Source organism: Brassica napus, unplaced genomic scaffold (genome assembly GCF_020379485.1).
Source record: "Brassica napus cultivar Da-Ae unplaced genomic scaffold, Da-Ae ScsIHWf_1509;HRSCAF=2106, whole genome shotgun sequence".
NCBI classification, from domain to species: domain Eukaryota; kingdom Viridiplantae; phylum Streptophyta; class Magnoliopsida; order Brassicales; family Brassicaceae; genus Brassica; species Brassica napus.
The window spans coordinates 39,678-66,418 of NW_026014924.1; the positions used below are offsets into that span (position 1 = coordinate 39,678).

Consider the following 26,741-nt stretch of genomic DNA (forward strand, 5'->3'; position numbering starts at 1 on the left):
TTTCTTTCCAAGCAATTTTGGCAAAGTACTTTTGGCCGATGTCATTCTCTCCTCTGCATATCATGATTATTCCATATAAATATATTGCATCTTCATATGATCCTTCTGCGGATGCTTGTATATGTTGGAGGCCGGTTGAAGTGTTGTTTTTTCAAAATATTCTTGAATGCCTTTGCCATAGTGAGCTTCTATATTACCTGCTGTTAAACATTTGGTCATGAGATCATGATACCTGTTTAGAGATGCTATCGGATGGATGGTCAATGGTTTGAGTCTTAATCTCTTGTAAGAATCTGGTGTCTTTAGCAGCTTAGCCATTGATCGGGATATTTGCATGACATATCTTGTGGTAATCCTTGATGTCGCAGCCACTCTGGAGATTATTTCTCCTTAAATGTCTTGAGGAAGGAGCTCGAGTTGTGATAGTTGTGGATATGGGTTGATTCTGATCTTTTTGGAATGGTTTACTTGGGTGTTTTGAGGTCGTGGTTATATTGTGATAAAAAGATGAAACAGTTTTTTTTGTTTGGTGTGTTTTTAATACGTAATATTTGGGTAATAGTTATTTTAAATGTAATTGTAACGTTGGTTATTGAGTTGTGATCTCCAATTAGTATTGAAACTTTTGAAGATCTGACGTTCTGGAAGAGATAATGTGTTTGTGTTTCATAGCCAAAATAATATCTTTACTCATTTGAAATTTGGTTTTTTAAATTTGATTTTTTATTTGATTCTCTTGAAGATTAGATGGTGAAGTTATTTGGGAGCATAATTGTTGTTTCGGCTGATTTTGTTAATATAATAATACTTATGGTGTTTTTGAATATTAATGATGAAACTCTGACGGTTTGGTTTTAGCTTGAGATTGGTACGCCGATTGTATAATTCATTGTTTTGGTGTATTTTATTATGTTTTTAAAATTTTTGACGGCGTCTAGCTTGTTTTTGAAATGACTTGGTATCCCAGTCGTGATCAGCTGTAACATTTTTTTGTTTTAAGGAACATGAGATACTTTCGTCATCAAGTAATTAAAAAAACTCCTCGTGAACAGTTCTAAACATGTATCTTGGAATGCAAGTCACAAATTCGTGTTAAGAAAACGTCTCAAAGCACTCATGTATCATCTGCTGGGCGTGAAAAAGCATAAAAATCCAAATCGAAATCAATGTAAATAGAAAACAGAAGCCCAAAATCAAAAAGCAAAACCCAATTCAAAAACATCAGCGAATGATAGGATGACGCATGGCGAAAAATATCCAAAAGGGAGAAAAAATTCTACTTTATTAGTAAAAAGACCGTTTAAGCTTTCGAATAATAAACTAAAATATTCAAAAAATAATACAATATTGTGATCATCCAAAAAATGGTCGAATGGAACTGCTTGCAAGTAGGGGTATCAATTGGATTGTCCATGTCCAAATGGGCTTGTCCAGTTGGACAATCTCATTTCTTAGACATTTATGGTCGAAGTTCGAATAGTTTTATACTTTTGTTAGAATTATTTTTTTTGTGATTTTACCAAAAAAAGTAACTTCACTTTTTAAGTGGCAAACACATGATTTCAATGGATTTTACGGTTTTGCATAAAACACCATTTACATATTTGGTGGAAAAACGTATTTTGCGGTTTTGGCAGGAAAATTTGATTTTACGGTTTTAGCGGAAAACATGATTTACGGTTTGGGCGGGAAAACATAATTTTACGGGTTTGGTGGGAAAACGTGATTTTGCGATATTGGGGGGGGGAAAAACATGTTTTTGCAATTTTGGCGGAAAACCGTGTTTTTGCGGTTTGGCGGGAAAACACGATTTTGTAATTTTGGCGGGAAAACGTGTTTTTACGGTTTGACGAGAAAATGTTTTTTTGCGGTTTGGCGGGAAAATGTGTTTTTGCGGTTTGGCGGAAAAACGTGATTTTGCAGTTTGGCGGGAAAACATGTTTTTTGCAATTTTGGCGGGAAACATATTTTTTTGCGGTTTGATGAAAAACATGATTTTGTGATTTTGACGGGAAAATGTGTTTTTCCAGTTTTGGTGGAAATACATGATTTGTGGTTTTGTTTTTTTTTTGTCATTTGATTTTGTGGTTTTGGCGTAAAACGTGTTTTTGCGATTTCGATTTTGGCAGAAAATATGATTTTGCGGTTTTGGTGAAAAAACATGATTTTGCGATTTTGGTGGGAAAACATATTTTTTATTTTTTATTCATGGTTTTGATTTCTATTTTTTCTCAACTTCAAAACCCTAAATTTTTGGTTAAATTTGGTTTTAGCCCATTTGGACTACCAACCCTTTGGATCTTACCATATCAAGACCATTTTAATTTGGACTAAGTTAGGCCATGGTCACAGACCCAATTGCCACCCCTACTTGCAAACGCTCCTCTTGTCTCATCTTGATCTGGAAAAATAGAAAATCATTCTTCTTTAAAGGACTTTGAGTCCAACCTTCACAAGATCAGTTTATGAGGAAGTTGCATCACTGGTTTCTAATGAAATCTATGGAAAAAAAAGGAACTTGATTTGGAAAGAAAAAAGAGGATCATCTTTGGCTGGAAACCTCCTCCTCTTACTTGGCTTCAGTGTAACATTGGCCTTGCCTTGGACAAACAGCGTAATGAATGTAGAATTTCTTGGATTCTCAGTAACCATGAAGGCAAAGTGTTACTACATGGATGAGGTCTTTCACTAACACCCTTAGCAAGTCGGACGCTTCTTATGAAAGTTGGAACTGGGATACTGATAGTATGAAGAACTTCCATTTTGATTCCATCATCTGTGCAAGTAAAGATCACAACATTGTAGGTGCCATCTCCAAACCTTCTGATTGGCCCTCTCTTAAATTTTACTCTAGTAAGCTTCTCTTAAGGATTCAAGATTTTTTGAATTGGCGTCTCAACCTCGTCAAATTATTAAAGGAACGTTCCTCATAGCAGATAGTGTAATCAAGGAGGATCAGTTTCAATCTTATACTGATGTGGGTTATCTAGTTTGGCTTAGAGCGCTCTTTTCTTAAGTCTTTTAATCTGGTTTATCCCCTGTTGTTGTGTTTGATTTGCTATGATACCATTTGCACTAGACTATATAATCAGTTAATGAAATGATAGTATTTTTATTGCTAAAAAAAAAAGATTATCCAGAAAAAGGTTGTAGAAGAAACAAGAAGGTACATTGCATTTTAGGTTTAGACCTAGAAACTCTTAGAAACTTGAGATTATCAATTGTGACTTATATCCGTCATTTTTTCTTTTAATCTGGAAGTTTTACAATTTAGGTGTTGCTTGAAAACGAACTCTCTTTATTTTCGTGGTTGTCCTGTATTTGTTGCAGATTCTCTGACGAGGGAGGAAATGCTGGAAAATGCTTACTGTGGATACCTAGGGACCCAGAGACGAGGAAGAGCGTAGTAAGCCACAAAATGCTTCTGGAGTTAAAAATAAGGGTAGATATGGAGATTTCCGAATATGTTAACTTTTTGAACTGCTGCGTTTTAATATGGTGACACATAGGCGCCTTCAATCATCTTTGGTGCCTAGTTTCTCCTCCATTGTAGCAACTGGGGTGTGTGTGTTGAAAAGCATAATGGTATCTGTAGAAGGGTCCGGGTACCATGTTTCACTGTCTTGGGTGAGATCCATGCTATCTGCTCGTTTTGGAGTTCCTCCGCTGGTTCTCTGGTGGTGGTGCATCTGCGGTGTTTCCCTGGTGGCTTCGCGTTTGGTGTGGTGTGTAATTGTGGCATGTTGCATATGTGAGTTTGCCTCTGACTCTGTTGTGGTATGCTCGTTGTCCCTTAGATTATCATGGTGCAGGTTATGCGGCTCTCTCTAATACTCGCTCTTCTCCAAATAATCACATCAATTATGTGGTTTTTTAGGAGGCTTCTTCGAATAAGGTGTTTTTTGGAAAGTTTGTCAACGGGTCATTTAGCTTAACTGGCTTGGTGTTTCCAGAGGATGGGTCGTTTTCATGTCCAGTTCTCTATATGAGTCCTCGATTTATGAGTGTACACGATCACATTGAAACGTTCTTAAGGCAGCAAACTCTGGTTTGAGAACTTGCTTAATACATAAAAAAAAAAGTATGTTCTTGCCGTGGCAGCATGAGTTGGTCTCTTTGAATTTTATTTCTAATAATGCGTTCTTGTTGTTCTTGTTGTTCTTGTCTGTAGATTGCAGTCAAGAGACTCAAGGCATGGAGTAGCGAACAAGAGACAGATTTTGATATAGAGTTTCAGAAAGATAAATATTCTTTTAGCTCCATTGTGTATGAACCATTGCACAAGAGGATAGATGAATAACATCAAAGACAAACTCAAGATAACTAATATCTTTTTTTTTTTTTGTAACACAGATAACTAATATCTAATAAGCAAAAGAACCACTATAAAAAATCAGAGCTCTACCACAATCCTTATAATGAGACAACTTAAAGGGCCAAACAATTATATATGCTTCACGTCCTCTATATGGTCTAGAAAAGTGAAAACTTTATTACCCTTAAACTTTCGCGTTTCTCGGACTTCAACTCTTCTGATAGTTTTCCTCTCGAGATTGCAGCAATAAACATAAAAAGGGTCGCATACATAGCCTGGAAATAACACAATTTCATTTGTACCAGTCACACCCACAGAGTAAAACTTTTCCTCTCTAACTTCATTCCTCGAATGAGAAACTTGCAAGTATGCTTCGACCATTCTTGCTTTCCAGGGTCTTGTAGAACCCACATGTCAAAACTTATAATTGCTTCAGCATAAATATAATACCTTTCCACCATAAGTGAAGCCAATTTTCCGTTGTAGTTTATCAGAGTTGTTATAGGATGCACTGCTCCCATGGAACTTTCCCTAACTCTAATGAACTTGTATTTCTCAGATCTTACGTCAAAGCACACAATCATAGAAGCTTCAGAAGCCCTGTAGTACAAAACACCACTGATGCATAGACCTGTACCAGAACTAGGAGAATGAGGTGTACCACATTCAATCCTTCTCCATGATATTTTATTAGTTTCTACTGTCAGAACATGATATGAATATGAAATGTTTGTGATAAGAGCAAGTTTTATTTCTAGATCTCAAGTAAATATCGACATGATGTATATACAAATACTCAAATAATGTTCATTTGGACACAGTAGCATCAATATCTTGATAAAGTATCTCGATGCAAAATCTATAGTATTTCGCATATCTGATATTTGAGATACAAAAATGTAGAGTTTAAATGCAAAATTTGCATATTAAAATTTAAAATATTTCACTCAATACAAATATAAAATTAACTAGATTAATTATTGTAATTATTAGATAATATATTATTTTTTTATTAAGCGAAGTAATTTTTTTTTCTCGGCAAAACAGTAAACTAGAGATTTTCTGCTAAAACAACAATTAAGTTTCTCCATTAAAATCGTAAAATCGAGTTTTCTAGCCAAAATGACAAAGTTGAATTGTTTTGCCAAAACCATAAAATTAGGATTTCTTACCAAAACCAAAATTCAAATTTTCTCGCCAAAATCAAAATTTTCATCAAAGTGGAAATTAAGTTTTCTCGCCAAAACCGCAAAAATTGGGGGTTTTCGCCAAAACCCACAAAATCATATTTTTCGCAAACCCGGAAAATCTCTTTTTTTCTGTCAAAAACACAAATTAAGTTTTTTCGCCAAAACCGAAAAATAACGTTTTCTCACCAACACTACAAATTTGAGTTTTTCGTCAAACCGCAAAATCAGATTTTTTTTCACCAAAATTGCAAAATTGGCTAGACCGCTAAATTTGATTTTCCCACCAAAACAGTAAAATCAAAGTTATTTTACAAAAATCATAAAATCGGATTTTCTCTCCAAAACCATAAAGTCGGGATTTCCTGCTAAAATAGTTAAATCGAGATTTTCCGCCAAAGCCGAAAATCATGGTTTTTCCGCTAAAATAGAAATATTGGCTTTTCTACCAAAACGACAAATAAGATTTTTCCACAAAAACGTAAAAAAAAACTTTCTCGTCAAAACATCAAAATCAGATTTCTGCCACCATAACCGCAAATTAGGTTTTTCTGGCAAAACAACATAATTGACTTTTCTTGCTTAAAATATCCGCCAAAATTACAAAATCAGGGCTTTCTCCTAAACCGCTAAATCGGATTTTCCCGGCAAAACAACATAATTGACTTTTCTCGTCTATACTATTTTCTACCAGAATTACAAAGAATTTTCTCCAAAACCACAATATCGGTTTTAAATTGAAAAAACAAGTTTTCCATCAAAATCCCAAAATAGCATTTTCCGTAAAAATAACAAAATCATGTTCTCTTATTGACAATTTAATTTGAAAATTATTTATATAAAACAATATTTTGTTACCAATATAATTTTAAAAATATTTCTTTAAATATACTTATTTTTCATTATTATAGTATAAATCATATTTTTTAGTAGGGATTTTTGCAAAATTGACCTATAACTTAAAGTCAAACACAAAACTAACCTCCTTTTTTTTTGAAAATTGGTTTTGCCCTATTCACCCCACAAGTTCATATAATTTACGAAAATGCCATCCATTTTTTTTTTTTTTTTTTTTCGAAAATGACATTTTTACTCTCTCACCCTCATCATCTTCAAGTAATTACAAGATTGCCATTGTCATCAATACCACAACCACCATGAACAACCAATTTGAAGCTCTTAATGCTCCTAAAATCGATTTACCCTTCTTCTTTTTCCATTCTTGTGACCTAAACACAACATATCTCTCACTTTCTCTCCACAATGAGCTAAAAAAACTCAAGATTTTGATTCTAAAATTTTTATGGTTCATAGAGTCATAGAAGCTAACGATTATGGGTGGGTGACTTCCGTTTGTGATTCTGTGTGCTTGGAGAAGCCTTATGTATGCTAAGGAACTTATCTCACTAATTTAAGGTATGACATCGAGTTTTTTTCCAGATCTGTTCGTCAGACGACTTACTTGGGAAGTCGTCTGGCTGTAGACGACTTACCTTTCAGTCGTCTGGCTGTAGACGACTTACCTGGAAGTCGTCTGGTCAACGCAGAGGTTATTTTTGCAATTGACTTTGAAATCTGTAACCTGAGACGACTGAAAGTTAAGTCGTCTACTATTGTTTGGTTTCAAAAAAAATTCCAAAGAACCTAGACGACTTACATTTCAGTCGTCATAGGTTAGTTTTGTATTTGACTGGATAATTTCAGAAGTTTGACTTCCCCAGACGACTTACATTTCAGTCGTCTGGCGAAAATTAAAATAATAATATTTTTTTTAAAGTAAACGACTTACAATTAAGTAGTCATAGGTTAGTTTTGCAATTGAAAAAAAAAATTTCAAGATTTAATTATACACAGACGACTTATAATTCAGTCGTCCACCAGACGACTTAATTGTAAGTCGTCCAGGATTTTTTTCCGAGATTCTGGTCAAACCTCGTAAATCCTGGACGACTTACATTTCAGTCGTCTCGTGGACGACTGAATTATAAGTCGTCTGTATATAATTAAATCTTGAAGTTTTTTTTTTCAATTGCAAAACTAACCTATGACGACTTAACTTTAAGTCGTCTACTTTTAAAAAATATTATTATTTTAATTTTCACTAGACGACTGAAACGTAAGTCGTCCAAAAAGTCAAACTTCTGAAATAATCCAGTCAAATGCAAAACTAACCTCTGACGACTGAAATGTAAGTCGTCTAGCTTTTTTGGAGTTTTTTTTTTAACCAAACAATAGTAGACGACTTAACTTTCAGTCGTCCGAAATAACAGATTTCAAAGTCAATTGCAAAAATAACCTCTGCGTTGACCAGACGACATATAGTTTAGTCGTCTAGACAACTTAGATTGAAGTCGTCCGCGTCTTCTCCACTAGTTTTTAAGTCTTCTACGTTAGTTTATGAATAACTTGTATTTTTAAGAGTGATAAGTAACTTCAAGATATGTAAAACTCATATTTACAAAATATGTTCTCTCCCTTAGTTTTACTAAATTTGACTAAGTTTTTCAATGCAAACTTATAAAAAATATGATATGCTTTGACTAGTTACTATTGTTTGTTTCCATCTCTTACCAACATTCTTGTTTATTAAGATGAGAAAAAGGCCATTGGAGTTTATTATTGCATATGAGAGATCCAAAGATAAGAAAAAGGCTACTGAAGTCTATTATTTCATTGATTTGTAAATGTGTAAACACATTGTTAGCACATTTAATACATCTTGGAAAACATTATTACTGATTTTACAAAAAATTCACAACTAAAAGAGTATACATGCAATTCATAAAACAGATCACAAACAAAACTATTATAGATCATTCATCTACAAAGACAAGCTTGGATTCCACTTGAGTAGACAAGACCAGACAACTTTTAAGAAGTTCAGACGACTTCTAAGAAGTCCAGACGACTTCCAGGAAGTTCAGACGACTTTGCCAGAAGACTTTTAGGAAGTTCAGACGACTTCCAGACGACTTTACAGGAAGTCCAGACGACTTTACAGGAAGTCCAGACGACTTTTAGGAAGTCCAGACGACTTCCAGACGACTTCCAGATGACTTCCAGACGACTAACAAGTAAGTCGTCCCAGAAGTTTTCCAGATCTGAAAAACCTGCATATTAAATCCAGATCTGAAAAACCTGCATATTCAAAAACGTTCAAATGGCTTAAAAACAGAAAAAAATGAGTGGAAGATTATATAAATCTACCTTTACAGAACACACAAAAATACATATCTAAAAATAATAGATCTACCTTTAAATTAGTGGAAGATGAGTACCAAATAATTAAAAACCTGCAAAAAAAAATAGATTAGTAACAAAGACATGAGACAAAATTGAAAAATTCATATAAAGTTTGGTGTTTTCAAGTCAAAGAGATTAGAGTGGGTTTGGAGAGTTTTAGTTTGGGAAAAAAGTAAGAACTTTATACAACAAGAAGTTACCAAATGAAGAAAAATCAGACATAAGAACTTACCAAAACGCTCAGAAAAATCCAGACGACTTCCTAGAAGTCCAGACGACTTCCTGGAAGTCCAGACGACTTCCTGGAAGTCCAGACGACTTCCTGGAAGTCCAGACGACTTCCTGGAAGTCCAGACGACTTCCAGGAAGTCCAGACGACTTCCTGGAAGTCCAGACGACTTTGTCAGAAGACTTCCAGATGACTTCCAGACGACTTCCAGACGACTAACAGGTAAGTCGTCCCAGAAGTCTTCCAGATCTGAAAAACCTGCACATCAAATCCAGATCTGAAAAACCTGCATATTCAAAAACGTTCAAATGACTTAAAAATAGAGAAAATGAGTGGAAGATTAGATAAATCTACATTTATAGAACACACAAAAATACATATCTAAAATTAATAGATCTACCTCTAAATTAGTGGAAGATGAGTACCATTTGATTAAAAACCTGCAAAAGAGATAGATTAGTAAGAAATACATGAGACAAAACTGAAAAATTCATATAAAGTTTGGTGTTTTCAAGTCAAAGAGATTAGAGAGAGGTTGGAGAGTTTTAGAATGATGAACATTACATTTTTGTTGCAGCCATTTGAGAGGAGGAGAGAGAATGTGTAAATTTTTCTTTATATAGGGAGACAAAAAATCCAATTAGATTAAATATTTTTGACTCAGACGACTTCCTGGACGACTTACATTTCAGTCGTCTGGTGAAGAAATTAAAACAGACGACTTACATGTAAGTCGTCCAGAAGAGTTTAATATTTTTAGCGGGAAATTAAATATTTTTAGCGGGAAACTAAAATAGAAGACTTTCCAGACGACTTACAAGTAAGTCGTCTGGACGACTGAAATATACGTCGTCCGGGTAAATTATTTAACAGACGACTGAAATATAAGTCGTCCACACCCTAAACATAACCCCTAAACTTAATTATCTAATTAAACACTTCATAAAACCAAATCAAACTTGAAAAGTGTTTACTATACACAGAAATAAACACATATAGGTGAAAACTAATTTTTGAAAAAAACATTTTAGTTTTCCAAAATCTAACCCTAACAATACATACAATACTACAACATATGTTTGCCAAACTCCTAAACCAAAGTATTTCATGATTCACTACTTCCACTCATATATCTTCAAAACAAATCAATTTTATCATATCTTAATTTATATCAGTTAAAACTGTTTATAATTACTTGATTTTTATTTTTTACGCATCTAAATATTTTTTTACAAGATTTATAAATTATTTTTAAAATAAACTGGTACCAGACGACTTACACTTCAGTCGTCCAGACGACTTACACTTCAGTCGTCCAGACGACTTACACTTCAGTCGTCCAGACGACTTACACTTCAGTCGTCCAGACGACTTCCAACATCTCAGACGACTCAGACGATTTACTGGGGCTATATTCGTAAAAATGGCTTCTGTTTTTTTGTTTGGTCACAAGGGGCTGAGCTGTAATTTCACTAGGCTTTTAGGTTAGTTTTGCATTTGATTCAAGTTTGGGTATAGGTTTGGAATTAAAATCAAGTTGTGGGTTAGTTTTGGCAAAAACCCCTTTTTAGTATTTCTAATTAGTAGCATTCAATTGATATTATTAAATTAACAAACTAACAAATTTAGCATATAAATATAAATACTAACTACGAAAACGAATAACATTTAGATGAACATGTTAAGATTTCAGATGTTGCATCCAAATACAAAAACATTAAATTATATATTTTTAATTTGATTCTAATAACCAAATTTACATATACCTTGGGATTTTCACATATAAAATAACTAAAAAAAATTGATTAGTTGTCATGAGCCATTATCATCAACAGGTCATAAAAAGCAAAGCTTTAAAATTTCAAATAATAAATTTAATATATAAATAACACCTAATTATTTTTAATAATATACTATTTATTAAATAACCATATATATGTAGATATGTACAATCATCATTCACACTAATATTTTAATAATATAATAGTTTTCAAATTAAAAACAGCTCGACATCCCCATTAAAATTCAAAGGCGACAAAAGCCAACCGGGTTTTAAATAATAGAGAGAGAGAGAGATTCTATACTAAATATTCGTTTCTCTTCTTCAAGAAGTTAAAAAAAAAAAAAGTTCATTACAACGAGATTTGAGTACCAAAGGAGTTTCCTTTGCTTTACTGTTACATTCTCCAGGCAAAAAAAAGAGGCGTTACCTTTTTTGCTTTAACCCTCTTTCTCTTTGGCATCAACGAGGAAGAGTCTCTACACGAAAGGAGCTATATTTTTTTGTGTGTGTGGGTTTGTTCAAAGATGCAGTTTTACTGTTGCTTCTGTTGTGGAAAAGGATCTAATGGGTAAGTAGGGTGTATCTTGACTCAACTGATTTGTTGGTTTATGGGTTTCTTCCCAAGTCTTTCGCTTGGTTTCATCGGTTTTGGTGTTCTTCCTAATCTGGGTTTTGAGATACTTTAGAATGCTTGAGTTTAGGTAGGAGGCTATGCATGTTCAAATTATCTTCTTTAGTTGTTGGAATATTCGGACAAGAACACCCTGTCAGTTTCAGATTTGGTAACAATCATAAGGAGGAGGAGGAAGTGAGAAACTAATGTTTTATTTGTTTTGATGTTACACAGGAGAAAGAAGGTGAAGACTGAACCATCATGGAGGATTTTTACACTGAAGGAACTTCACGCAGCCACGAACAGTTTTAATTATGATAACAAACTCGGCGAAGGTCGAATTGGTAGTGTGTATTGGGGTCAGCTCTCGTCTGGATCTCAGGTATCTTTGATCTTTAAAAGTCTTGTCCATTGTACAGATTGGTCTCTTTGATTTTCATTTCTAATAATGAGTTAATGTTCTTGTCTGTAGATTGCAGTCAAGAGACTCAAGGCATGGAATAGCGGAGAAGAGACAGATTTTGCTGTAGAAGTCGAGATTCTCGCACGTATTCGCCACAAGAATCTATTGAGCCTGCGAGGCTACTGTGCGGAAGGACAAGAGCGACTCTTTGTTTATGAGTACATGCCAAATCTGAGCTTGGTTTCACATCTTCATGGTCTGCATTCCTCTGAGTCACTTCTTGACTGGACCAGGCGGATGAAAATCGCTGTATCCTGTGCTCAGGCTATTGCGTAAGTCCTCCAGAATCAAGATACGTTCATATAAATATGGAAACTCATTATTCGTTTTCATTTTGTATAGATACTTACACCATCATGCAACACCTCGGATAGTCCATGGAGATGTTAGAGCAAGCAATGTGCTGCTAGATTCAGAATTTGAAGCTCGTGTTACTGATTTTGGATATGGTAAGCTGATGCCAGATGAAGATGGAGCTACTAAAACCACCAAGGGTGGTAATAACATTGGGTATCTCTCACCAGAATGTATTGAGTCAGGAAGAGGGACATATATGGGAGATGTGTATAGTTTCGGTGTTGTTTTGCTTGAGCTTGTAACTGGCAAGAGACCTATAGAGAGGCTAAACCAAACAAGGGGTATTACCGAATGGGTTTTACCTCTGGTTTATGAGAAGAAGTATGGCGACATTGTGGATCCAAGGCTGAATGGGAAGTATGTGGAAGAGGAGCTGAAAAAGGTAGTTTTGGTTGCGCTTATGTGTGCTCAGAGTGAGCCAGAGAAGAGACCAACAATGTCTGAGGTTGTGGAGATGCTGATGAATGAATCTAAGGAGAAGATGACTTATCTTGAAGGTACTCCACTCTTCAATAGAAACAATGCAGGAGAAGCTATAGATGAAATCTCTGAAGAGAAGCAACATCAAAAACAAGAACAAGAGTAGATAAAAAAAACAAAAGTGTCTGTTGTTCGGTTTCACACATTCTTTGTTTCTTTTGTAAGAATATGATTTTGGTTTTTCTTTTTCTTTTTGTTCAATTGTTGATGCTTGAGAGCTTGTAGGGGAGTGTAATGTAGTACATATATGGTCTTAACGGAAAGTCTTTTTGATAAAAGCAAACTACTAACACTCATTAAGATTTAGTTGGAGCCTGTATCCAAGACAGGAAGCCTGCAATGCAAAGTGATAGACTTGTCGGTTTGGCGAGTCCCTGGAACCAAGAACTGGAAGATGACAGTCAAGCAAGCACCTTGAGGAGCAATTCCATAGAAAGCCGAGTCTGGTTTGGTTAAGTGACACTGAAGGCTCTTTAAGAAGTGCTTAACACTCACCTGCACAGACTGGGCATCTCCTCTTGCAATCGCTCTCTCTGACCGTGTCTGAGCGCTCAAGTTCCTATCCTCAGCAGGAGCCTGAGACTTCTCTCCAACAACCGAAAGCCTCTGAAACTCAGAGCCAAGCCTTATCAATGTCGTGGAGGTCTGCACCTGAAGATCACCATGCTTGCTTATCGTAACATTAAGCACATCGCCCACATGTTTCATACGGTCCACAAAGTTCTGTAACTGATTCGGGTCCTGGACCTGAACGAGAGTGGGAGGCAGGTCTTGAGCAGAGTCAAGAGCTGTCTGAAGCTCCACAACTTGAGATCGAGACAGCGGTTTGGAGATGGGAACATCTTGAATGACAGCAGATTTATACCCTTTAGTCTCAAACGTCAAGAAGGGCATTGGTTGCGTACAGTTAAGAGGCAGCTTCTTCACAAGCTTGATCTGAAGCCTATTGGAAGCCAACCCGCCGCTGAACTCAGTGCAAATGCTGACACTGCTCTTGACAGCACGGTAGAGAAGAGAAACGTCCAGGGAGAAGGCGATACGGTCGTCGTTCTGGCTGGAGATACGGTAGTCGTCGAAGAGGACGTCGATGCGGAACTGAGCAATGCATTGGACTCCGTCGCCGTTGAGAAGGTTGTGGAGGAAGAACAAGTGGTCTTTGGTGAGGAAGAGGTAACAGGTCTTGCCCATTTTGTCAAACGCGGGAAGGAACCTTCTCTCTAAGAGATTCACTCCGTTCTCAGTGAGAAACGCCTTGAACTTCATCTCTCTCTAGCACTGGTACAGAGACGAAATAGCTAATAATGTGAATGCCACAAACATATGTTTTCAATAGATTCTCCAAACTAGAAGACCAGATTCTATCGAGGAGTTCCTCTCATATAAAAGCAGCTACGGTTACCAAATCGACAGATTATCATCGGAGATCAGTCAATTGAAAACGATTTAGCTAAGTGAATCCATTCTATCAAAACTTAGGTTAAATTGCGAAAGACTATCCTCCATTAAAATCGAGAATTTAGCAAATAGTATGTTCATCAGCTTACCAGAATTTAGAGTTTATTAGATCTGTTGCTTCTGATCGGACTTTTTTCCCGGAAACTGAAGAGATTATCGGAGAAGAAGTCCCTAGCTGCTGCACGAATTAAAGAAGGAATCAAACAATCTGTATCACAATTCGCGAGATGTATATGAAGAAGACGACTGATTCAGAGAAACTTGGGAAGTTTACGAACTCGCCGGCTAACAAAATATCTGGGATTTTGCGCCAAAAGTGAACTTGAATTTTATCCTAATTAGAGGGAATCGCAAATTTCTGGAGACATTTTTGTTTTCTTTTTGTAATTTTGGAAATTAGTTAGACACAGGCTCATTAGTCCCATAAGCTTAATTAAAGGCAGGCCCATCCATACCCATAGGGATAATAACTATACCGGAAACTGACCATAAAATTTTGGATCAGCTATAGCTAAATTACCATCAACATCTGATCTCATTAGTAAAAAAAGATTAATGCATATACAAATAGTTTGTGTTAATACATAATCATGAAATTTTAAAATCTGCATGCACTCCTCGGCGCGCCACATCTGTGTGAGTCCCACTTAAAAAAGTGTAAAAAAATGTTTAACCCATGGTTTGAATCCACATAATTGAAATATAAACACTAACATTTATATCACTAAACTAAAGAATATTTTGTATATTGATGGCCAAAACTAATACATATTTATGAAAGTCGGAAGCTTTTGCTTATTTGGCTTCCTCTGAGGGTCAGGCTTACAAGTATATTATGTGTTTCATTTTTAAATGAGATTCATTACGTTATATGAAAAAAAATTCAAGTTTGCAACAATTATAGTTTTTCCACTTTGTAAACTATCATCGTTTAACATGAGTTAGGGTTATCATTGTCTCGGACAAGTCTGAGTTATAGAATTGCACCGTGTATTTGTTCGTAATCTATTTTTTCACCGGTGAACTCTTCATCTCCTCATCTTAAATCGTTTGATCATAAATGTTCCTGATTTGTAGTCTCTCTGTAAACTCTATATATATGATTCTCATCTTTGATGAACCTAATCTATATATCCACAGAACTCATTAATTCTCATCTTCTAGAAAATGTCTCTCTATGCCTCTCCAGTTTCTCAAACCGGCATCACCGGCGTCTGTCACTCAACCTTCGAGTCTTTCCATCTTGGACGTAGTAGTTAGAGCATAGCCTCTGGCCTCCTCCGCTTCTGGGATTCCCTGAACTTCAAGAAAGATAGTGAGTTTATGGGAATCACTGTTCTCTTCCTCGATGAAAAGGTAAATTAATCTTCAATTTATCACATTTATTTAACATAATTGTTTTTAATTGATTTCCTGATTCTATTATTTACAGATTCTATGATTCATGGGTTTAATCCTGCCGGACGTACTAATCATTACATGTCATCTTTGAAAGTTGGTTTCATTGTGAAAGTCGATCGTTTTGAGGTTGTTAGGTGCTCAAGCATGTACAAGATAACTGATCATTCATTCCTCATTCGTTTCATCTCACCAACTATTATTGATGAAGTCGTCACAAGTGCTCTTGAGATCAATCTCCAGTCATAATTAGATTATTCGACAATCTCCAAGTGATTGCGAACACAAACCTAGAACTCTTAAGTATATTAACGTATTGTATATGGATTTACATTATGTTTTGATATCATAACTGATATTTAAACTCGTAGATGTGGTTGAAAAATATGTTATGTCCAGGGCTCTGACTCACCAAAAAAACAACTCGAGTCGTTATCCGTCTCCTCATTGATCCGTAAGAAACAATCAACACACAATTTTCTTTATATTATTATTTATATTGTGCTAACATCAATAATCAAAAATATTTTACTCCCAAGATCTATGGTCGTCTGTTTATCTCTCTTACTTATTAAACTAATTTACACAAACCTTTATTTTACAGCTTAAAAGAAACCACAACAACCCAAACAATCAAAACACCAAAAACTAGAATCACAAAAAGACTAATCATTACCTATCTTTTTTTTGTATAATCTTACAAATATACTTCAAAACAAATATACCAAACCAATCACCTCAACTAAAACTCAACGACACATACATCGAGTCAACTAAACAAATACAAACTACACGGCCAGCTATTTACCAATTTACAAAATTACTTTCGCAGATGCTTACGAAGAAGATGAAGACGACAACCAAGATCAGTGAAATTACCTAAATAAAAAAGCAGAGTAAATTACGAACTCTGATAAATACAACTGACAATAATTTTTGTTTACATATTACCCATCAAATAAAACAGAAACAAACACAACCACACCAGGAGATACAATCCCGACATATTCAAAGGCGGCAACAACATCTCCACATGCTCACTCCTCTTATCTTATGAAAATAGATTACATGTCTATTGTAAATAAATCAATCCTATTGTCTTCTTATGAAAAATACATAAATTCGTTTAAAACTCATTAAAGTCCAAACACTCAGAATTTTCACTCATTTTATAGTTATTTCTACAGGTCTTTATGTATTTGTTTCAAAAGTCCGGTAAAAGCAACAAGTTTAAAAATAAAATAAAAACATATAACAAACATAATAAGGATAATAAGAATTATTACTTAATACACACAACTTACCCAACTAAACTGAAGAAAAAATATCCAAAAACAAAAGTACTTTCAACAACTTTAATACTCCTTCCGTTTCATAATACTTGATGTTTTGTAATAGTGCACAAAGATTAAGAAAGTATATTTCTCTAGAAAAATATTTTAAAGATATAATTTTAAAATCAGTTAACCAATTATAAAAAACACTGTAAAATCTAATTGGTTGAACAGTTTCCAATAAAATTAAAATTAATTTGAAAATCTCAAAACTTCCTTAAAATCTCAAAACTTCATATAAATTGAAACAAAATAAACCTTCTAAAACATCATCTATATTATTACAGTTTCTATCTTCATGCCTCTTGGCATATATTATTACAGCTTTCTTACAGCAAAAGAAGAACAAATAGTTTTCTATATACAGATATATAAGTTTCACAAAACCCTTCTCTTCTATAAACACTAGTCTTGCTTTTCTTCTACACTATGAACTCTATCCAAAGACTGTTCAAGAACTTGCATCGCCACTTTATAACGATCCAAAGAAACCGCTCCTTCTTCAACTACCGCAAGAGCCCCTTTATACAACTGATCAAACCTTTGAGCCCGGTCCGTGCCATCCACAAAACCATTATCAGCCGCGTGGACACGTTTGTAGTCTTTTCTCCACCGCGGTAGAATATACCTCAAAGGGATCTCTTCAACGCCATTGAAGTTGAGAACACACAGAGCATGTCTGCACAAGTATCCATAGAAGTAGAAGCAGCTACAAATGCACCGTACTTCACCCACTGACCTATTGTACAGAACCTCGAAATCTCGGACTTCTCTTCTGTTGGATTCTCCTTGGACACGTTCTTTCACAAGGAAGATCACCAAAGGCCCGTCTACGTGGACCTGCGTCGTGCTGAAACACGAGTACATCTCCTCCACCTCTACCTGGAACTTCTTGAACATCTCTCTAGTGTAGACTCTCGAGAGCTGCGTCTCGAAAGAACACTTTGTTTTCAAGGTGAGAGACTCTAACTCAGCTAGAGTCTCTTCCCTGCGCTTCCTATGAAGAGCTAACTCGTACTTATCAAGAAACTCTTTCAACGGTGTCTGCTTATGAACGTACCTCTCGAAAAAGGGACTCAAACTCTCTCCAGGACGACAAGTAGCGAGTCCGGCGAAGAACGTGTCAATGAGATAAACAGGAGCCCATCTAGCTCGATCCTCGTACAAGGAACGTAGCCATTCGTTGTCGACAATGCCGAAACTGTGAACCATAAACCCCCAAGCTGCTTCAAAGTCCACAACTTTCAACGTTTCATACACTGCTTTCGTGAAAGCCTTCCTCACGCCATCGTAGCTAACCAACCCACCTAGCTTCTCAGGTACTTTCCTCATTATATGCGCCACACTGAACCTGTGATGACATCTCGGGAACACTTGGGAGACCGCAGCCTCCAAAGGCTTGCATCTGTCTGTAACAATAGTCTGAGGAGAACACTTCATTACACCGAACCATGCTTTGAGTAACCAATGGTAAGACTCTACCGTCTCTCCAGCGAGAAGGCCACATCCAAGTAAAGTAGTTTGCCCATGGTGATTCACTCCCACTAATGTCACAAGAGGAATCTCGAATTTTCCTGATATATAAGCGTTGTCGATGAAAACGACGTCGTTGAAGAAACTGCAAGACACTCTAGAGAAAGCATCCGCCCAGAACACGTTCCTTAGCTGCCCTTCATCGTTTATATCCATCAGGTAAAAGAAGTTTGGGGTTGTCAACTGCATACGGCAAAAGTAGTTGTAGATAGCTGATGAATCTCCTCTTCTAAGGTTGAGCACATCAGAAGAAGAGCTCTGAAACTGTTTCTTCAGAGCCGAGTTTGGGATCACACTGTTTCCAACATCCATCACACGAGCCTTGTACAGCTTAAGAGAAGAGTCTGCGCACTTCCTCTTGGTCCCAGTCCTTTTAACAGATTTATAACCGAGCGAATGGTTATGGTCAAGCGTGACTTCAAGCACCCTCCACCTCTTGGAATCAACCTGCCTCATTCTCACCATCGCAGGACAGCCAGTTCGCGTCTCTTTCCTCACACGGTTAGCATCGTTAACCCTCTTGAAGCCTTGGCTGCTGCAGCAAAGCACAGCGCCGTACTTCTCTTTGCTACGCCGCTTGAACCACGAGTTCTTCACTCTTACACGAAACCCAACTTCGTTGGCGTAGCAGTTGTAGTAGTTGTAACCATCGTCGTATGACTCGAACTCCATACCAACTGCTGGAGCATCAAACTCTTTGCCCTCAACAAACTCTTCTTCTTGGTGTTCACTCTTTCTTTGTTCGTTTTGAGTGAACCCAACATCATCGATCTCATGGTCAGCTTCTCCACCATCATCTCTTTCGTGGGTCTCATCGGTTTGTAAATAAGAAGATGCCTGTACCTGTTAAGACAACATCAATGGTGGTAAAGCTACAAACTTTACCAATAAATCAAAAACCAAGCTTCTAGAAACACGATCCGGGATGCATAATAATCGTTATTAACAAATGAAAGGGTTTATGAGTTTGTTGGAAGACACATACATCTACATCGCCAGAATCACTTCTCTCCATTGAAATGAAAGTTCCTGTCTTTATTCGATTTGTCTTGAGGGGAATCGCGAAACTTGATCTCGGTCAGGGTGGATCCGGACGGGAGATCCGACCCGGGAGTGAGTTTTGCGCGGGTATTGACCGTTGTGTAAGGCGGTTGGGTAGTTAAGTCTTCTTCTTTCTGAGGGTGAAGGTGATTTGGGGCTCGACTGGTGACTCTAGCATCTCCATAGAACAACTCATCTTAGGGTTTTGTCACAGGTTGGATAGCACGTGCGATTGTAGAACGCCGCCGTTTCGGAACACAGCTAAAAATCAAGCCCCTGTAGTTTTGTTAAATATCAAAATAGGCGTATACATTTTCAAATGTGTAAGTTTTTACCCTCTCTGCAAGAAACGAAGTCATTTCGAAGATAAAAGAGAATTAAAAACCCTATGTTTCTGTGAAATGTCAAACCTACAATTTAAAAGTTTATAGATTTTATTATCCTCAGTTTGATTATCTACTAATTCTACAATTATTTTTTTCTTAGCAGGCGGACATATAAATAAAGGTTTTCGTTGACAAGAGAAAAAAAATTTCTAAATTGTTTTGTTCTCTCTGCGATCAGAAAGGGGATGATATTATTCTGCCCTAATTCATACTTTTCTCATTGCTTCTACCATTTGTGTCATAATGCCTAGTCTTAAGCGCTGAGAAAAAAGATAAAGAGCGAGAGAGTCTGTACCAACACCACTGCACTAACCATTTTTTTCTTATTACGTTTTGTTCTTTTCACCAGAATTGTTCAATGAAGAATACATCATCGTTTCTTTGGTTGATTCTCACACCATTGATGATTCTGGAGATATCTTGTGATCTGTTTTGTAAATGGATCATTCTAGATCTATTATGATCTCCTATCGGAAATGCTAGATATTTGATCCAAGTGAGATGTGGCATTGGTTACATCCACTACATATCTTCTATCTCTGACGTGGACTTTATAACCATGATTCGCCAGTCTCTACGGTTTTTGAATCAGATTCTGGAAAAATATATTCCAAAATTTGTGAGACGCTATCTTAATTGTGCTTTCATCTTTCTTATATTGATAGAAGATAATCTGTCAGAAAATTTTTATGATGATTTGAAGATGACGAGACAACAATTTGAAACTGAAGATATACTTCTTTTGTTGTAGGTGATGTTGTTGGAGATGGGACTCCGGCCCACGAGCGAGTTAGACTCAAACTCGATAAAGAAAGTCCAGTAACACCGACCCAATAGTTCGATGTTCCTCCGACGCACGCAAGGAACAGATGCCTAGGAACATAGATTGTACAAACTGCCGATTGTAAACTCGAACCTATGCAAGTAATAGTACAATGATAATTGCCGAACCAATCCCCTAACATCCCACTACGAAAGATAAGGGAGGAAGAATGAAGACTGTATAAAAGGGAGAGAGCATTTGAATGAAATAGAGAGGATGGGAGATACACACAGAGATAAGAAGAAATAGATAGAGAGAGAGATAGCTTTGACGACGAGTTCTTTATTTATTTATATCTCTTTTCGGCTTGTAACTTACACTTCATATTAACGAAACAGTTGGCCCCTAAATCTCTTAATTATTCATGTTAATATGTTCCAATCTATGTTACCAGATTTAGGATTCAACAGATGTTCTGATGTTTGTATAGTCGTGGAGAATTGGCAACTTCAATTTTTATTTTTTTCAATAGAACCAATACATTGGGTTCTTTTATGGAAAGATATTTCTAGATCCAAATTTGGGGTTGGCCAATCTTATAAAACAAAAAGATTTGGTATTTGCAGTGATTATGTTATGATACAAAGTTCGGATGATAACCAGACATGGAAATCGAATGGGATCAACGGTGAATATGCAGAAGCAAACTGACAAAGTCAATTTGTTTGAAACTCAGATGACAATGCCTCGTCTAGAAGAGTATCTTCAGTTTTTATTTTCTGGATATTTGTGTTTTTTCAGATTATGTTTTTCAATGTATTTTTGGTTATTGTATGTACTTTTTATTAATAAATAAAAATAGTTGTTAAAAAAATTAAGAAAAAAGGTTTCTCACACAGGTTGGTTTTGAAAACCACGTGCCATGAAAACGATGTCGCTTACACACACCGTAGAAATCGAACCCTTATAGTTTTGTTAAATGTCAGAAACAATCCAAACGTTTTTCAATAGTTTACCCCCTATCTAACATAAACGATGTCGTTTCAAAGAATAACGGACATATAAAACAGAGGAAATACGCTTGTCCACTGGAAGAATAACAAAAAAAGGAAAATGCCTTTGTCTCTGCTCTCTCCTCTTCCTCTGCTCCACTCATTCTCTCCTACAAAATCCTCCGCCTCTAGAATCAGAGCCACGCCGTCTAGACTCCGCTTGTCCGTCGTCAAAGCGACGTCGGAGAAGGGGAGCAGCAGGAATGTTCCCGAGGACGATCCATCTTTCAACCCATTTGGCTTCGTCACAGACAATCCGTCTAGCCGGAGCGCAATTCAGTTGCCGGAGTCTCCGGCTGAAGACGGTAACGTCGGTCAGATGCTTTACGTGAGTTCGCAAACCTATCGAAAGTTGAATACTTTGAGACGAGAGTTTGCTTTTAAACTCTCTATGTGTTGGTTATGTTTTAGAGGACAGAAGATAAGGGAAGAGAGTTTGGTTCCACAATCAAATCAGGGAAGCTTAGATGGTTTGTGAGAGAAACTGGTAAGCTAGATTTTGTGTGTTGTCTTCTTTGTTTCGAGAAGAGTTTGATGATCACACTTGTTTGTTTCCGACAGGATCAAAGGAGAGTCGTAGAGGAACAGTTGTGTTTCTTCATGGAGCTCCAACTCAGTCTTTTAGTTACCGTACTGTCATGTCTGAGGTGCTACTACATTCAAATCTTTACTTCTTTAAAATATTATGAATCCTTGTCTCAATCTCTTTGTGTGTTTCCAATAGATGTCAGAATTTGGGTTTCATTGCTACGCACCTGATTGGATAGGATTCGGATTCAGTGACAAACCTCAGCCAGGATATGGTTTTAATTACACAGGTGTTTGTTTATATTTACCATTCATAATCAAGAAGACATGGTTCATTGTTTTCTAATAAGTTTAGAAATCTTTGTCAGAGAAAGAGTACCATGAGGCCTTTGATAAACTGCTGGACACGCTGGAGATCAAGTCTCCTTTCTTTCTCGTTGTTCAGGTTAGGATGTGTGTGCTGATCTCATTTCTGGATAATGTGGTTTACTTGTAACTTATGCTTGCATTTGTTGTGCTCTCTCTCAAGGGATTTCTTGTAGGGTCTTATGGTTTGACATGGGCACTGAAGAATCCAAGCAAGATTGAGAAAATCGCCATCCTTAATACTCCGTTGACGGTTTCATCCCCAGTTCCTGGATTGTTTAAGCAGCTGAGGTAGCTCTTTGTGTCAGCCTTGTGCTACATATGATTGATTGCCTCTCACAGTCATACTCTGATGCAGGATTCCCCTCTTTGGTGAATTCACGTGCCAAAATGCTATCTTGGCCGAGCGGTTCATTGAAGGAGGTAGCCCGTATGTATCTCATTATCTTTTCTGTGGATTGTATTCTCTTACTTTTGCTTTAAAATGCGTGTGCTTCAACTGGTCTTTGCCTTTGTTATCTGTGTTGATAGATACGTCTTGAAGAATGAGAAAGCTGATGTGTATCGTCTACCATATTTGTCAAGCGGAGGGCCTGGCTTTGGTAGCCTCTCCAAACCACATTACTCTCGTTTCTTATGATTATTTCATCTAAGAGACATCTCACTGTGAGTTTCTGATGTACTAGCACTTCTCGAGACTGCTAAAAAGATCAACTTCGGAGACACCTTGGGTCAGATTGCAAATGGGTTTTCATCGGGCAGCTGGGACAAGCCAACGCTTCTGGCTTGGGGAATAGCTGATAAGTACCTCTCTCAGTCTATAGCAGAGGAGTTTGAGAAACAGAACCCTCAAAATGTCAAGCTTCGACTCATTGAAGGTGCTGGCCATTTGCCTCAGGAAGACTGGTATGTTTGTTGATACACTGCTCTTCTTCACTTTGATTTCTACAAAATATTCCTAAATTTTTGAAACTTTTTGTCTACAGGCCAGAGAAAGTAGTTGCTGCCCTTCGATCATTTTTCTAACTTCCAAAGTTGAACAAGGTAATGGACAACGCCTTAGTGCACCTAATATAACTAGTACTAGTAGTAGTAGTAGTACATCGTCGCAAACATGGAAGCAACAAGTAATATAAGATCCTTACAAAAAAAAATAAACATCTTCGAGTCAGTCAATGGCTTCTTAACTTCTCCTTCCCTTCGGCTTCTTGTTACCAGCTTTCTCTTCAGGTTTCTTCTTAATCGCAGCCTTCGTACCACGGCCTCTGGGTTTCACAACTTCCTCTTCAGCGTCACTTTCATCTTCTTCACCATCAGCATCATCGTCCTCATCCTCACTATCTTTTGTTTTTCTTTTCAGTGCAGGCTTCTTACCACGACCTTTAGGTTTTTGATTCTTCGGTTTAGCACTATCATCTTCTTTCTCCAATTCTTCTTCTTCATCGTCTTCTTTTGATTTTGCACCACCCCTTTTAGCCGGTTTAGCCTTGGCTGCTTTCTCCGCATCTTTCCCAGAGAGTTTCTGCAGCTCTGGGACATAAGCTGTTGTCTACAGAAGAAAAACAACCCAAACACAAACGTTTCTTCAGTTCACCACATGAATCAAACACCCAACAGTGGCCTAACAATGTATTAGATACACTTACCCTTCCACCAGCAGTGATGAAATCAATCTTCTTCCCTGCAATAACCAAAACAGACATCATCACCAATCACATACTCTTACATCAAAAAATCATTGTCATGACATTTAAGCCAACTATTATGTGGATTATCAACTAAAGTTGGAGGTTTTGAAAGATCAAAACATTATAATGAACTGGGCTCAGACCATCAACAAAAGCTTTTCCTGGCTTCTCTTCCCTAGCATGAAAAATCCAGTTACTAGGAAACTGACTACTCTCTGCATCAACTTCCACAGCTTTTTCTATCACCTGCAAAAAAACCCCAGTTTGTCTCTTCATCAAACTATGCATAGGTGGATGAAAAAGCTTACCATTAACATTCCCAGGTTTTTTCCCCCACCGAAAATGAAATAACCATTCAACAGGAAACTCTTTGCTATCAGCATTGACTTGAACCGCATGTAGAATAACCTACAAATTTGTTTTTCTTTCTGTTTTCTCTCTAAGTCCCAAATGTACAATGCATAATATGCAAGTTAACAGATCGTTCTGTTATGCCCATGTTTTGTAGGTAATGGTGTTAAGAGTATTACCTCTTTGATGGATGTGTGCAAGGCTTCACATTGCTCTTTGGAGAGGCTAGAAGCAGTCTGCAATGGGTGGATTCTTGCCTGCGAAAGAGAAAGACAAGCAGCATTAACACTCTACAACATGTAAATCAAATCGTAAAATGTACAAAAAAAGTGAATACTTTGTGAATCAAATGAGTGGTTGCATAGATGATTCATTTGATCTGTAGTTTATTTTAATAGCTTAAAGCTCAGCTTACTTGGTACAGAACTTCATCGGCAATCCAGTTCCCAATACCTGAAATGAAACCCTGCAAAAGAAGAGGAAAACCCTCAATCACACAGAAGATCATTTCAAGTTTATTGCAGGCTTAGTTATGTCAGTATCCAAATTCAATGTTATTTGTGATAATAGTAAGGACACGAAAGATCTGAAAGATGCATAGAAGCCAAGAGGAAAGTGAGAAAGAAAAATGAAACAAACTCCAAACCTGATCAAGTAGGAGAGGTTTGATGGTTATTTTCTTTTTAGCTAAGCTTTTGGCAAATTCATCAACTGTCATAGGCTCCAACAATGCATCAGGACCAAGCTCTGATATTGGACGCACAGAAACGGGCTGCAATAGCACAAACATCCCAACCACAAGATCAAGCTTAGTAAAGAAAGCAAGCAAGATAAGAGTTAATACATTTTCCAAAAGCCGAACTTTGGCAAATCTCCTCTTGTCAGTAAATGAAAGCTCTAAACCATCATCAAGCTGCAAACATCAAAATGAAGCAAGTAGTGAACACATCTTCGAGTCAGTAATCAATTAAAAACAAGACTTTTTTCCAACCTCAACAAAGAACTTAGAGTACTTAGAAGGCCACTCCTCTGAATCCTTAACAGCAGACCTATACAAACAATGCATATACACAACATCAATCTTTAATCCATAGGAACTAAACAATGTATAACCCATTCACCTTTTATATTTAGTAACAGCAACGCCTTTGATGTAGATAGCACCAGCCATACCTGAACAAACCCCAAAACCAATAAAGGTCGAGACTTTTAACTATGAACAGTGCTCCATTTTGGTGAATTTACCGAATTGGAAAGAAGGGAAGGGCGGAGAATCCAACTCGAGCCAGAGGTTTTTGCCCTTCCTACGAGCACAGACGATGGTTTTCCCGAGGACTGACTTCTGGAAATCGGAGGGCGAGATTCCATCGATCACTTTGTTGTCGTCGGCGATGAGGACTCGCTTGATCTTCTTCCCGACACAGTTATCCGCTATCGCTCTCCTCGCCGCCTCTACCTCCGGCAGCTCTGGCATCGTTCGCAATTTAGGGTTTTGGTCTTGGCGCGCTTTTGGTTCCGATTAGTCTTTGCTCTCTTCCTCGTTTAATATAAGCAACTTATTATTTGTTACTTTTTTTTACTAATCTAAGGCTAATTCTCAAATTGATTTTTTTTTTTTGTCAAGATGAGTTATGGAATTTTTTTTTGATTTTTGGTTACTCTTAAATGTGTTGTTAGGCTCGAAACTACTTTTTAAATAGTTTATTGTATAATAGTCTTTGAGAAAAAGACTAGCATAGCACCAAACCAAGTTTATGTTCTCAAAGTAGCACTCAAGGTTCAAAGTCACAAAAATATGTTTCATTAAAGAGGTAAATATACACTTATATCCCTTGGGTTAATTAATCCAAACCTTAGGGTTTAGAGTTAAGGGGTGGGGTTTTGGAATTAGGGTTTAAAATTTTATAAAAAAAAATATTAAAATAAAAAATAAAAATTTTAAAAATAGTTTTAAAAAGTATTTTTAAATTACAAAAAGAAAATTTGAAAAACAAAATAAAAAAAAAGATTTCGAAAAAAAAAATTATAAAAATTTCGAATCTGAAAACATATAATCTGAAACTATAAAAAAAAAATCTTTTTTTCATTTTTTTAATTTTTATTTTATTTATTTTTATTTATTTTTGTTTGTTTATTTAATTTTAAACCAAGGGTATTAGAGATATTTTACCCTTTA

At 36.6% G+C, this 26,741-nt stretch overlaps 5 protein-coding genes across 9 annotated transcripts; 2 read left to right on the top strand and 3 right to left on the bottom strand.

The window, feature by feature from the left end:
* Positions 1-11,064: 11,064 nt before the first annotated feature.
* LOC106445722 (PTI1-like tyrosine-protein kinase At3g15890) lies at positions 11,065-12,948 on the top strand. Its single transcript, XM_013887338.3, has 4 exons — positions 11,065-11,325; positions 11,605-11,752; positions 11,843-12,105; positions 12,176-12,948. Exons 1-4 carry the CDS (start codon positions 11,282-11,284, stop codon positions 12,774-12,776), a joined length of 1,056 nt encoding a protein of 351 aa, XP_013742792.2. The 5' UTR covers positions 11,065-11,281; the 3' UTR covers positions 12,777-12,948.
* LOC106445723 lies at positions 12,758-14,512 on the bottom strand. The gene is made up of 2 exons (XM_048772260.1): positions 14,215-14,512; positions 12,758-13,945 (listed from the first exon to the last, which is right to left on the bottom strand). The coding sequence occupies exon 2, from the start codon at positions 13,931-13,933 to the stop codon at positions 12,974-12,976; it is 960 nt and encodes a 319-aa protein (XP_048628217.1). The 5' UTR covers positions 13,934-13,945; positions 14,215-14,512; the 3' UTR covers positions 12,758-12,973.
* A 2,541-nt stretch (positions 14,513-17,053) lies between these two features.
* LOC125597647 (protein FAR1-RELATED SEQUENCE 6-like) lies at positions 17,054-19,722 on the bottom strand. Its single transcript, XM_048772253.1, has 2 exons — positions 19,376-19,722; positions 17,054-19,233 (listed from the first exon to the last, which is right to left on the bottom strand). Exons 1-2 carry the CDS (start codon positions 19,403-19,405, stop codon positions 17,263-17,265), a joined length of 2,001 nt encoding a protein of 666 aa, XP_048628210.1. The 5' UTR covers positions 19,406-19,722; the 3' UTR covers positions 17,054-17,262.
* Positions 19,723-21,661: 1,939 nt separating this feature from the next.
* On the top strand, positions 21,662-24,974 carry LOC125597649 (cis-3-alkyl-4-alkyloxetan-2-one decarboxylase-like). The gene is made up of 11 exons (XM_048772259.1): positions 21,662-21,960; positions 22,044-22,119; positions 22,194-22,279; positions 22,357-22,450; positions 22,529-22,605; positions 22,690-22,817; positions 22,885-22,956; positions 23,058-23,128; positions 23,213-23,432; positions 23,513-23,570; positions 24,723-24,974. The coding sequence occupies exons 1-10, from the start codon at positions 21,694-21,696 to the stop codon at positions 23,550-23,552; spliced, it is 1,131 nt and encodes a 376-aa protein (XP_048628216.1). The 5' UTR covers positions 21,662-21,693; the 3' UTR covers positions 23,553-23,570; positions 24,723-24,974.
* Positions 23,524-26,111, bottom strand: LOC125597648 (formamidopyrimidine-DNA glycosylase-like). 5 transcript variants are annotated; one of them, XM_048772257.1, is made up of 10 exons: positions 25,811-26,108; positions 25,687-25,738; positions 25,557-25,614; positions 25,410-25,478; positions 25,212-25,337; positions 24,981-25,031; positions 24,745-24,822; positions 24,523-24,622; positions 24,173-24,207; positions 23,524-24,075 (listed from the first exon to the last, which is right to left on the bottom strand). In XM_048772257.1, the coding sequence occupies exons 1-10, from the start codon at positions 26,037-26,039 to the stop codon at positions 23,710-23,712; spliced, it is 1,164 nt and encodes a 387-aa protein (XP_048628214.1). In that variant the 5' UTR covers positions 26,040-26,108; the 3' UTR covers positions 23,524-23,709. The 5 variants fall into 5 exon arrangements, with proteins under 5 accessions (XP_048628214.1, XP_048628215.1, XP_048628213.1 ...); XM_048772258.1 differs by lacking the exon at positions 24,523-24,622 and adding an exon at positions 24,358-24,460 and having other exon boundaries at positions 25,428-25,478; positions 25,811-26,103; XM_048772256.1 differs by lacking the exon at positions 24,523-24,622 and adding an exon at positions 24,358-24,460 and having other exon boundaries at positions 25,811-26,102.
* Positions 26,112-26,741: the final 630 nt, after the last annotated feature.

Excerpts from the sequence above, each read along its gene's own strand:
- LOC125597648 (XM_048772254.1), bottom strand. The coding sequence starts at position 26,039 with ATGCCAGAGCTGCCGGAGGTAGAGGCGGCGAGGAGAGCGATAGCGGAT. Across the intron at positions 25,479-25,556 it reads ACTCTAAGTTCTTTGTTGAG|CTTGATGATGGTTTAGAGCT; the intron begins GTTGGAAAAAAG and ends TGATGTTTGCAG. Across the intron at positions 24,208-24,357 it reads AGGAAAAGCTTTTGTTGATG|GGAAGAAGATTGATTTCATC; the intron begins GTCTGAGCCCAG and ends TGGTTATTGCAG.
- LOC106445723 (XM_048772260.1), bottom strand. The coding sequence starts at position 13,933 with ATGAAGTTCAAGGCGTTTCTCACTGAGAACGGAGTGAATCTCTTAGAG.
- LOC125597647 (XM_048772253.1), bottom strand. The coding sequence starts at position 19,405 with ATGGAGAGAAGTGATTCTGGCGATGTAGAT. Across the intron at positions 19,234-19,375 it reads GTGATTCTGGCGATGTAGAT|GTACAGGCATCTTCTTATTT; the intron begins GTATGTGTCTTC and ends TTGTCTTAACAG.
- LOC125597649 (XM_048772259.1), top strand. The coding sequence starts at position 21,694 with ATGCCTTTGTCTCTGCTCTCTCCTCTTCCTCTGCTCCACTCATTCTCT. Across the intron at positions 22,120-22,193 it reads ATGGTTTGTGAGAGAAACTG|GATCAAAGGAGAGTCGTAGA; the intron begins GTAAGCTAGATT and ends TGTTTCCGACAG. Across the intron at positions 22,818-22,884 it reads GGATTGTTTAAGCAGCTGAG|GATTCCCCTCTTTGGTGAAT; the intron begins GTAGCTCTTTGT and ends ACTCTGATGCAG.
- LOC106445722 (XM_013887338.3), top strand. The coding sequence starts at position 11,282 with ATGCAGTTTTACTGTTGCTTCTGTTGTGGAAAAGGATCTAATGG. Across the intron at positions 11,753-11,842 it reads AGCTCTCGTCTGGATCTCAG|ATTGCAGTCAAGAGACTCAA; the intron begins GTATCTTTGATC and ends TCTTGTCTGTAG. Across the intron at positions 12,106-12,175 it reads TCCTGTGCTCAGGCTATTGC|ATACTTACACCATCATGCAA; the intron begins GTAAGTCCTCCA and ends CATTTTGTATAG.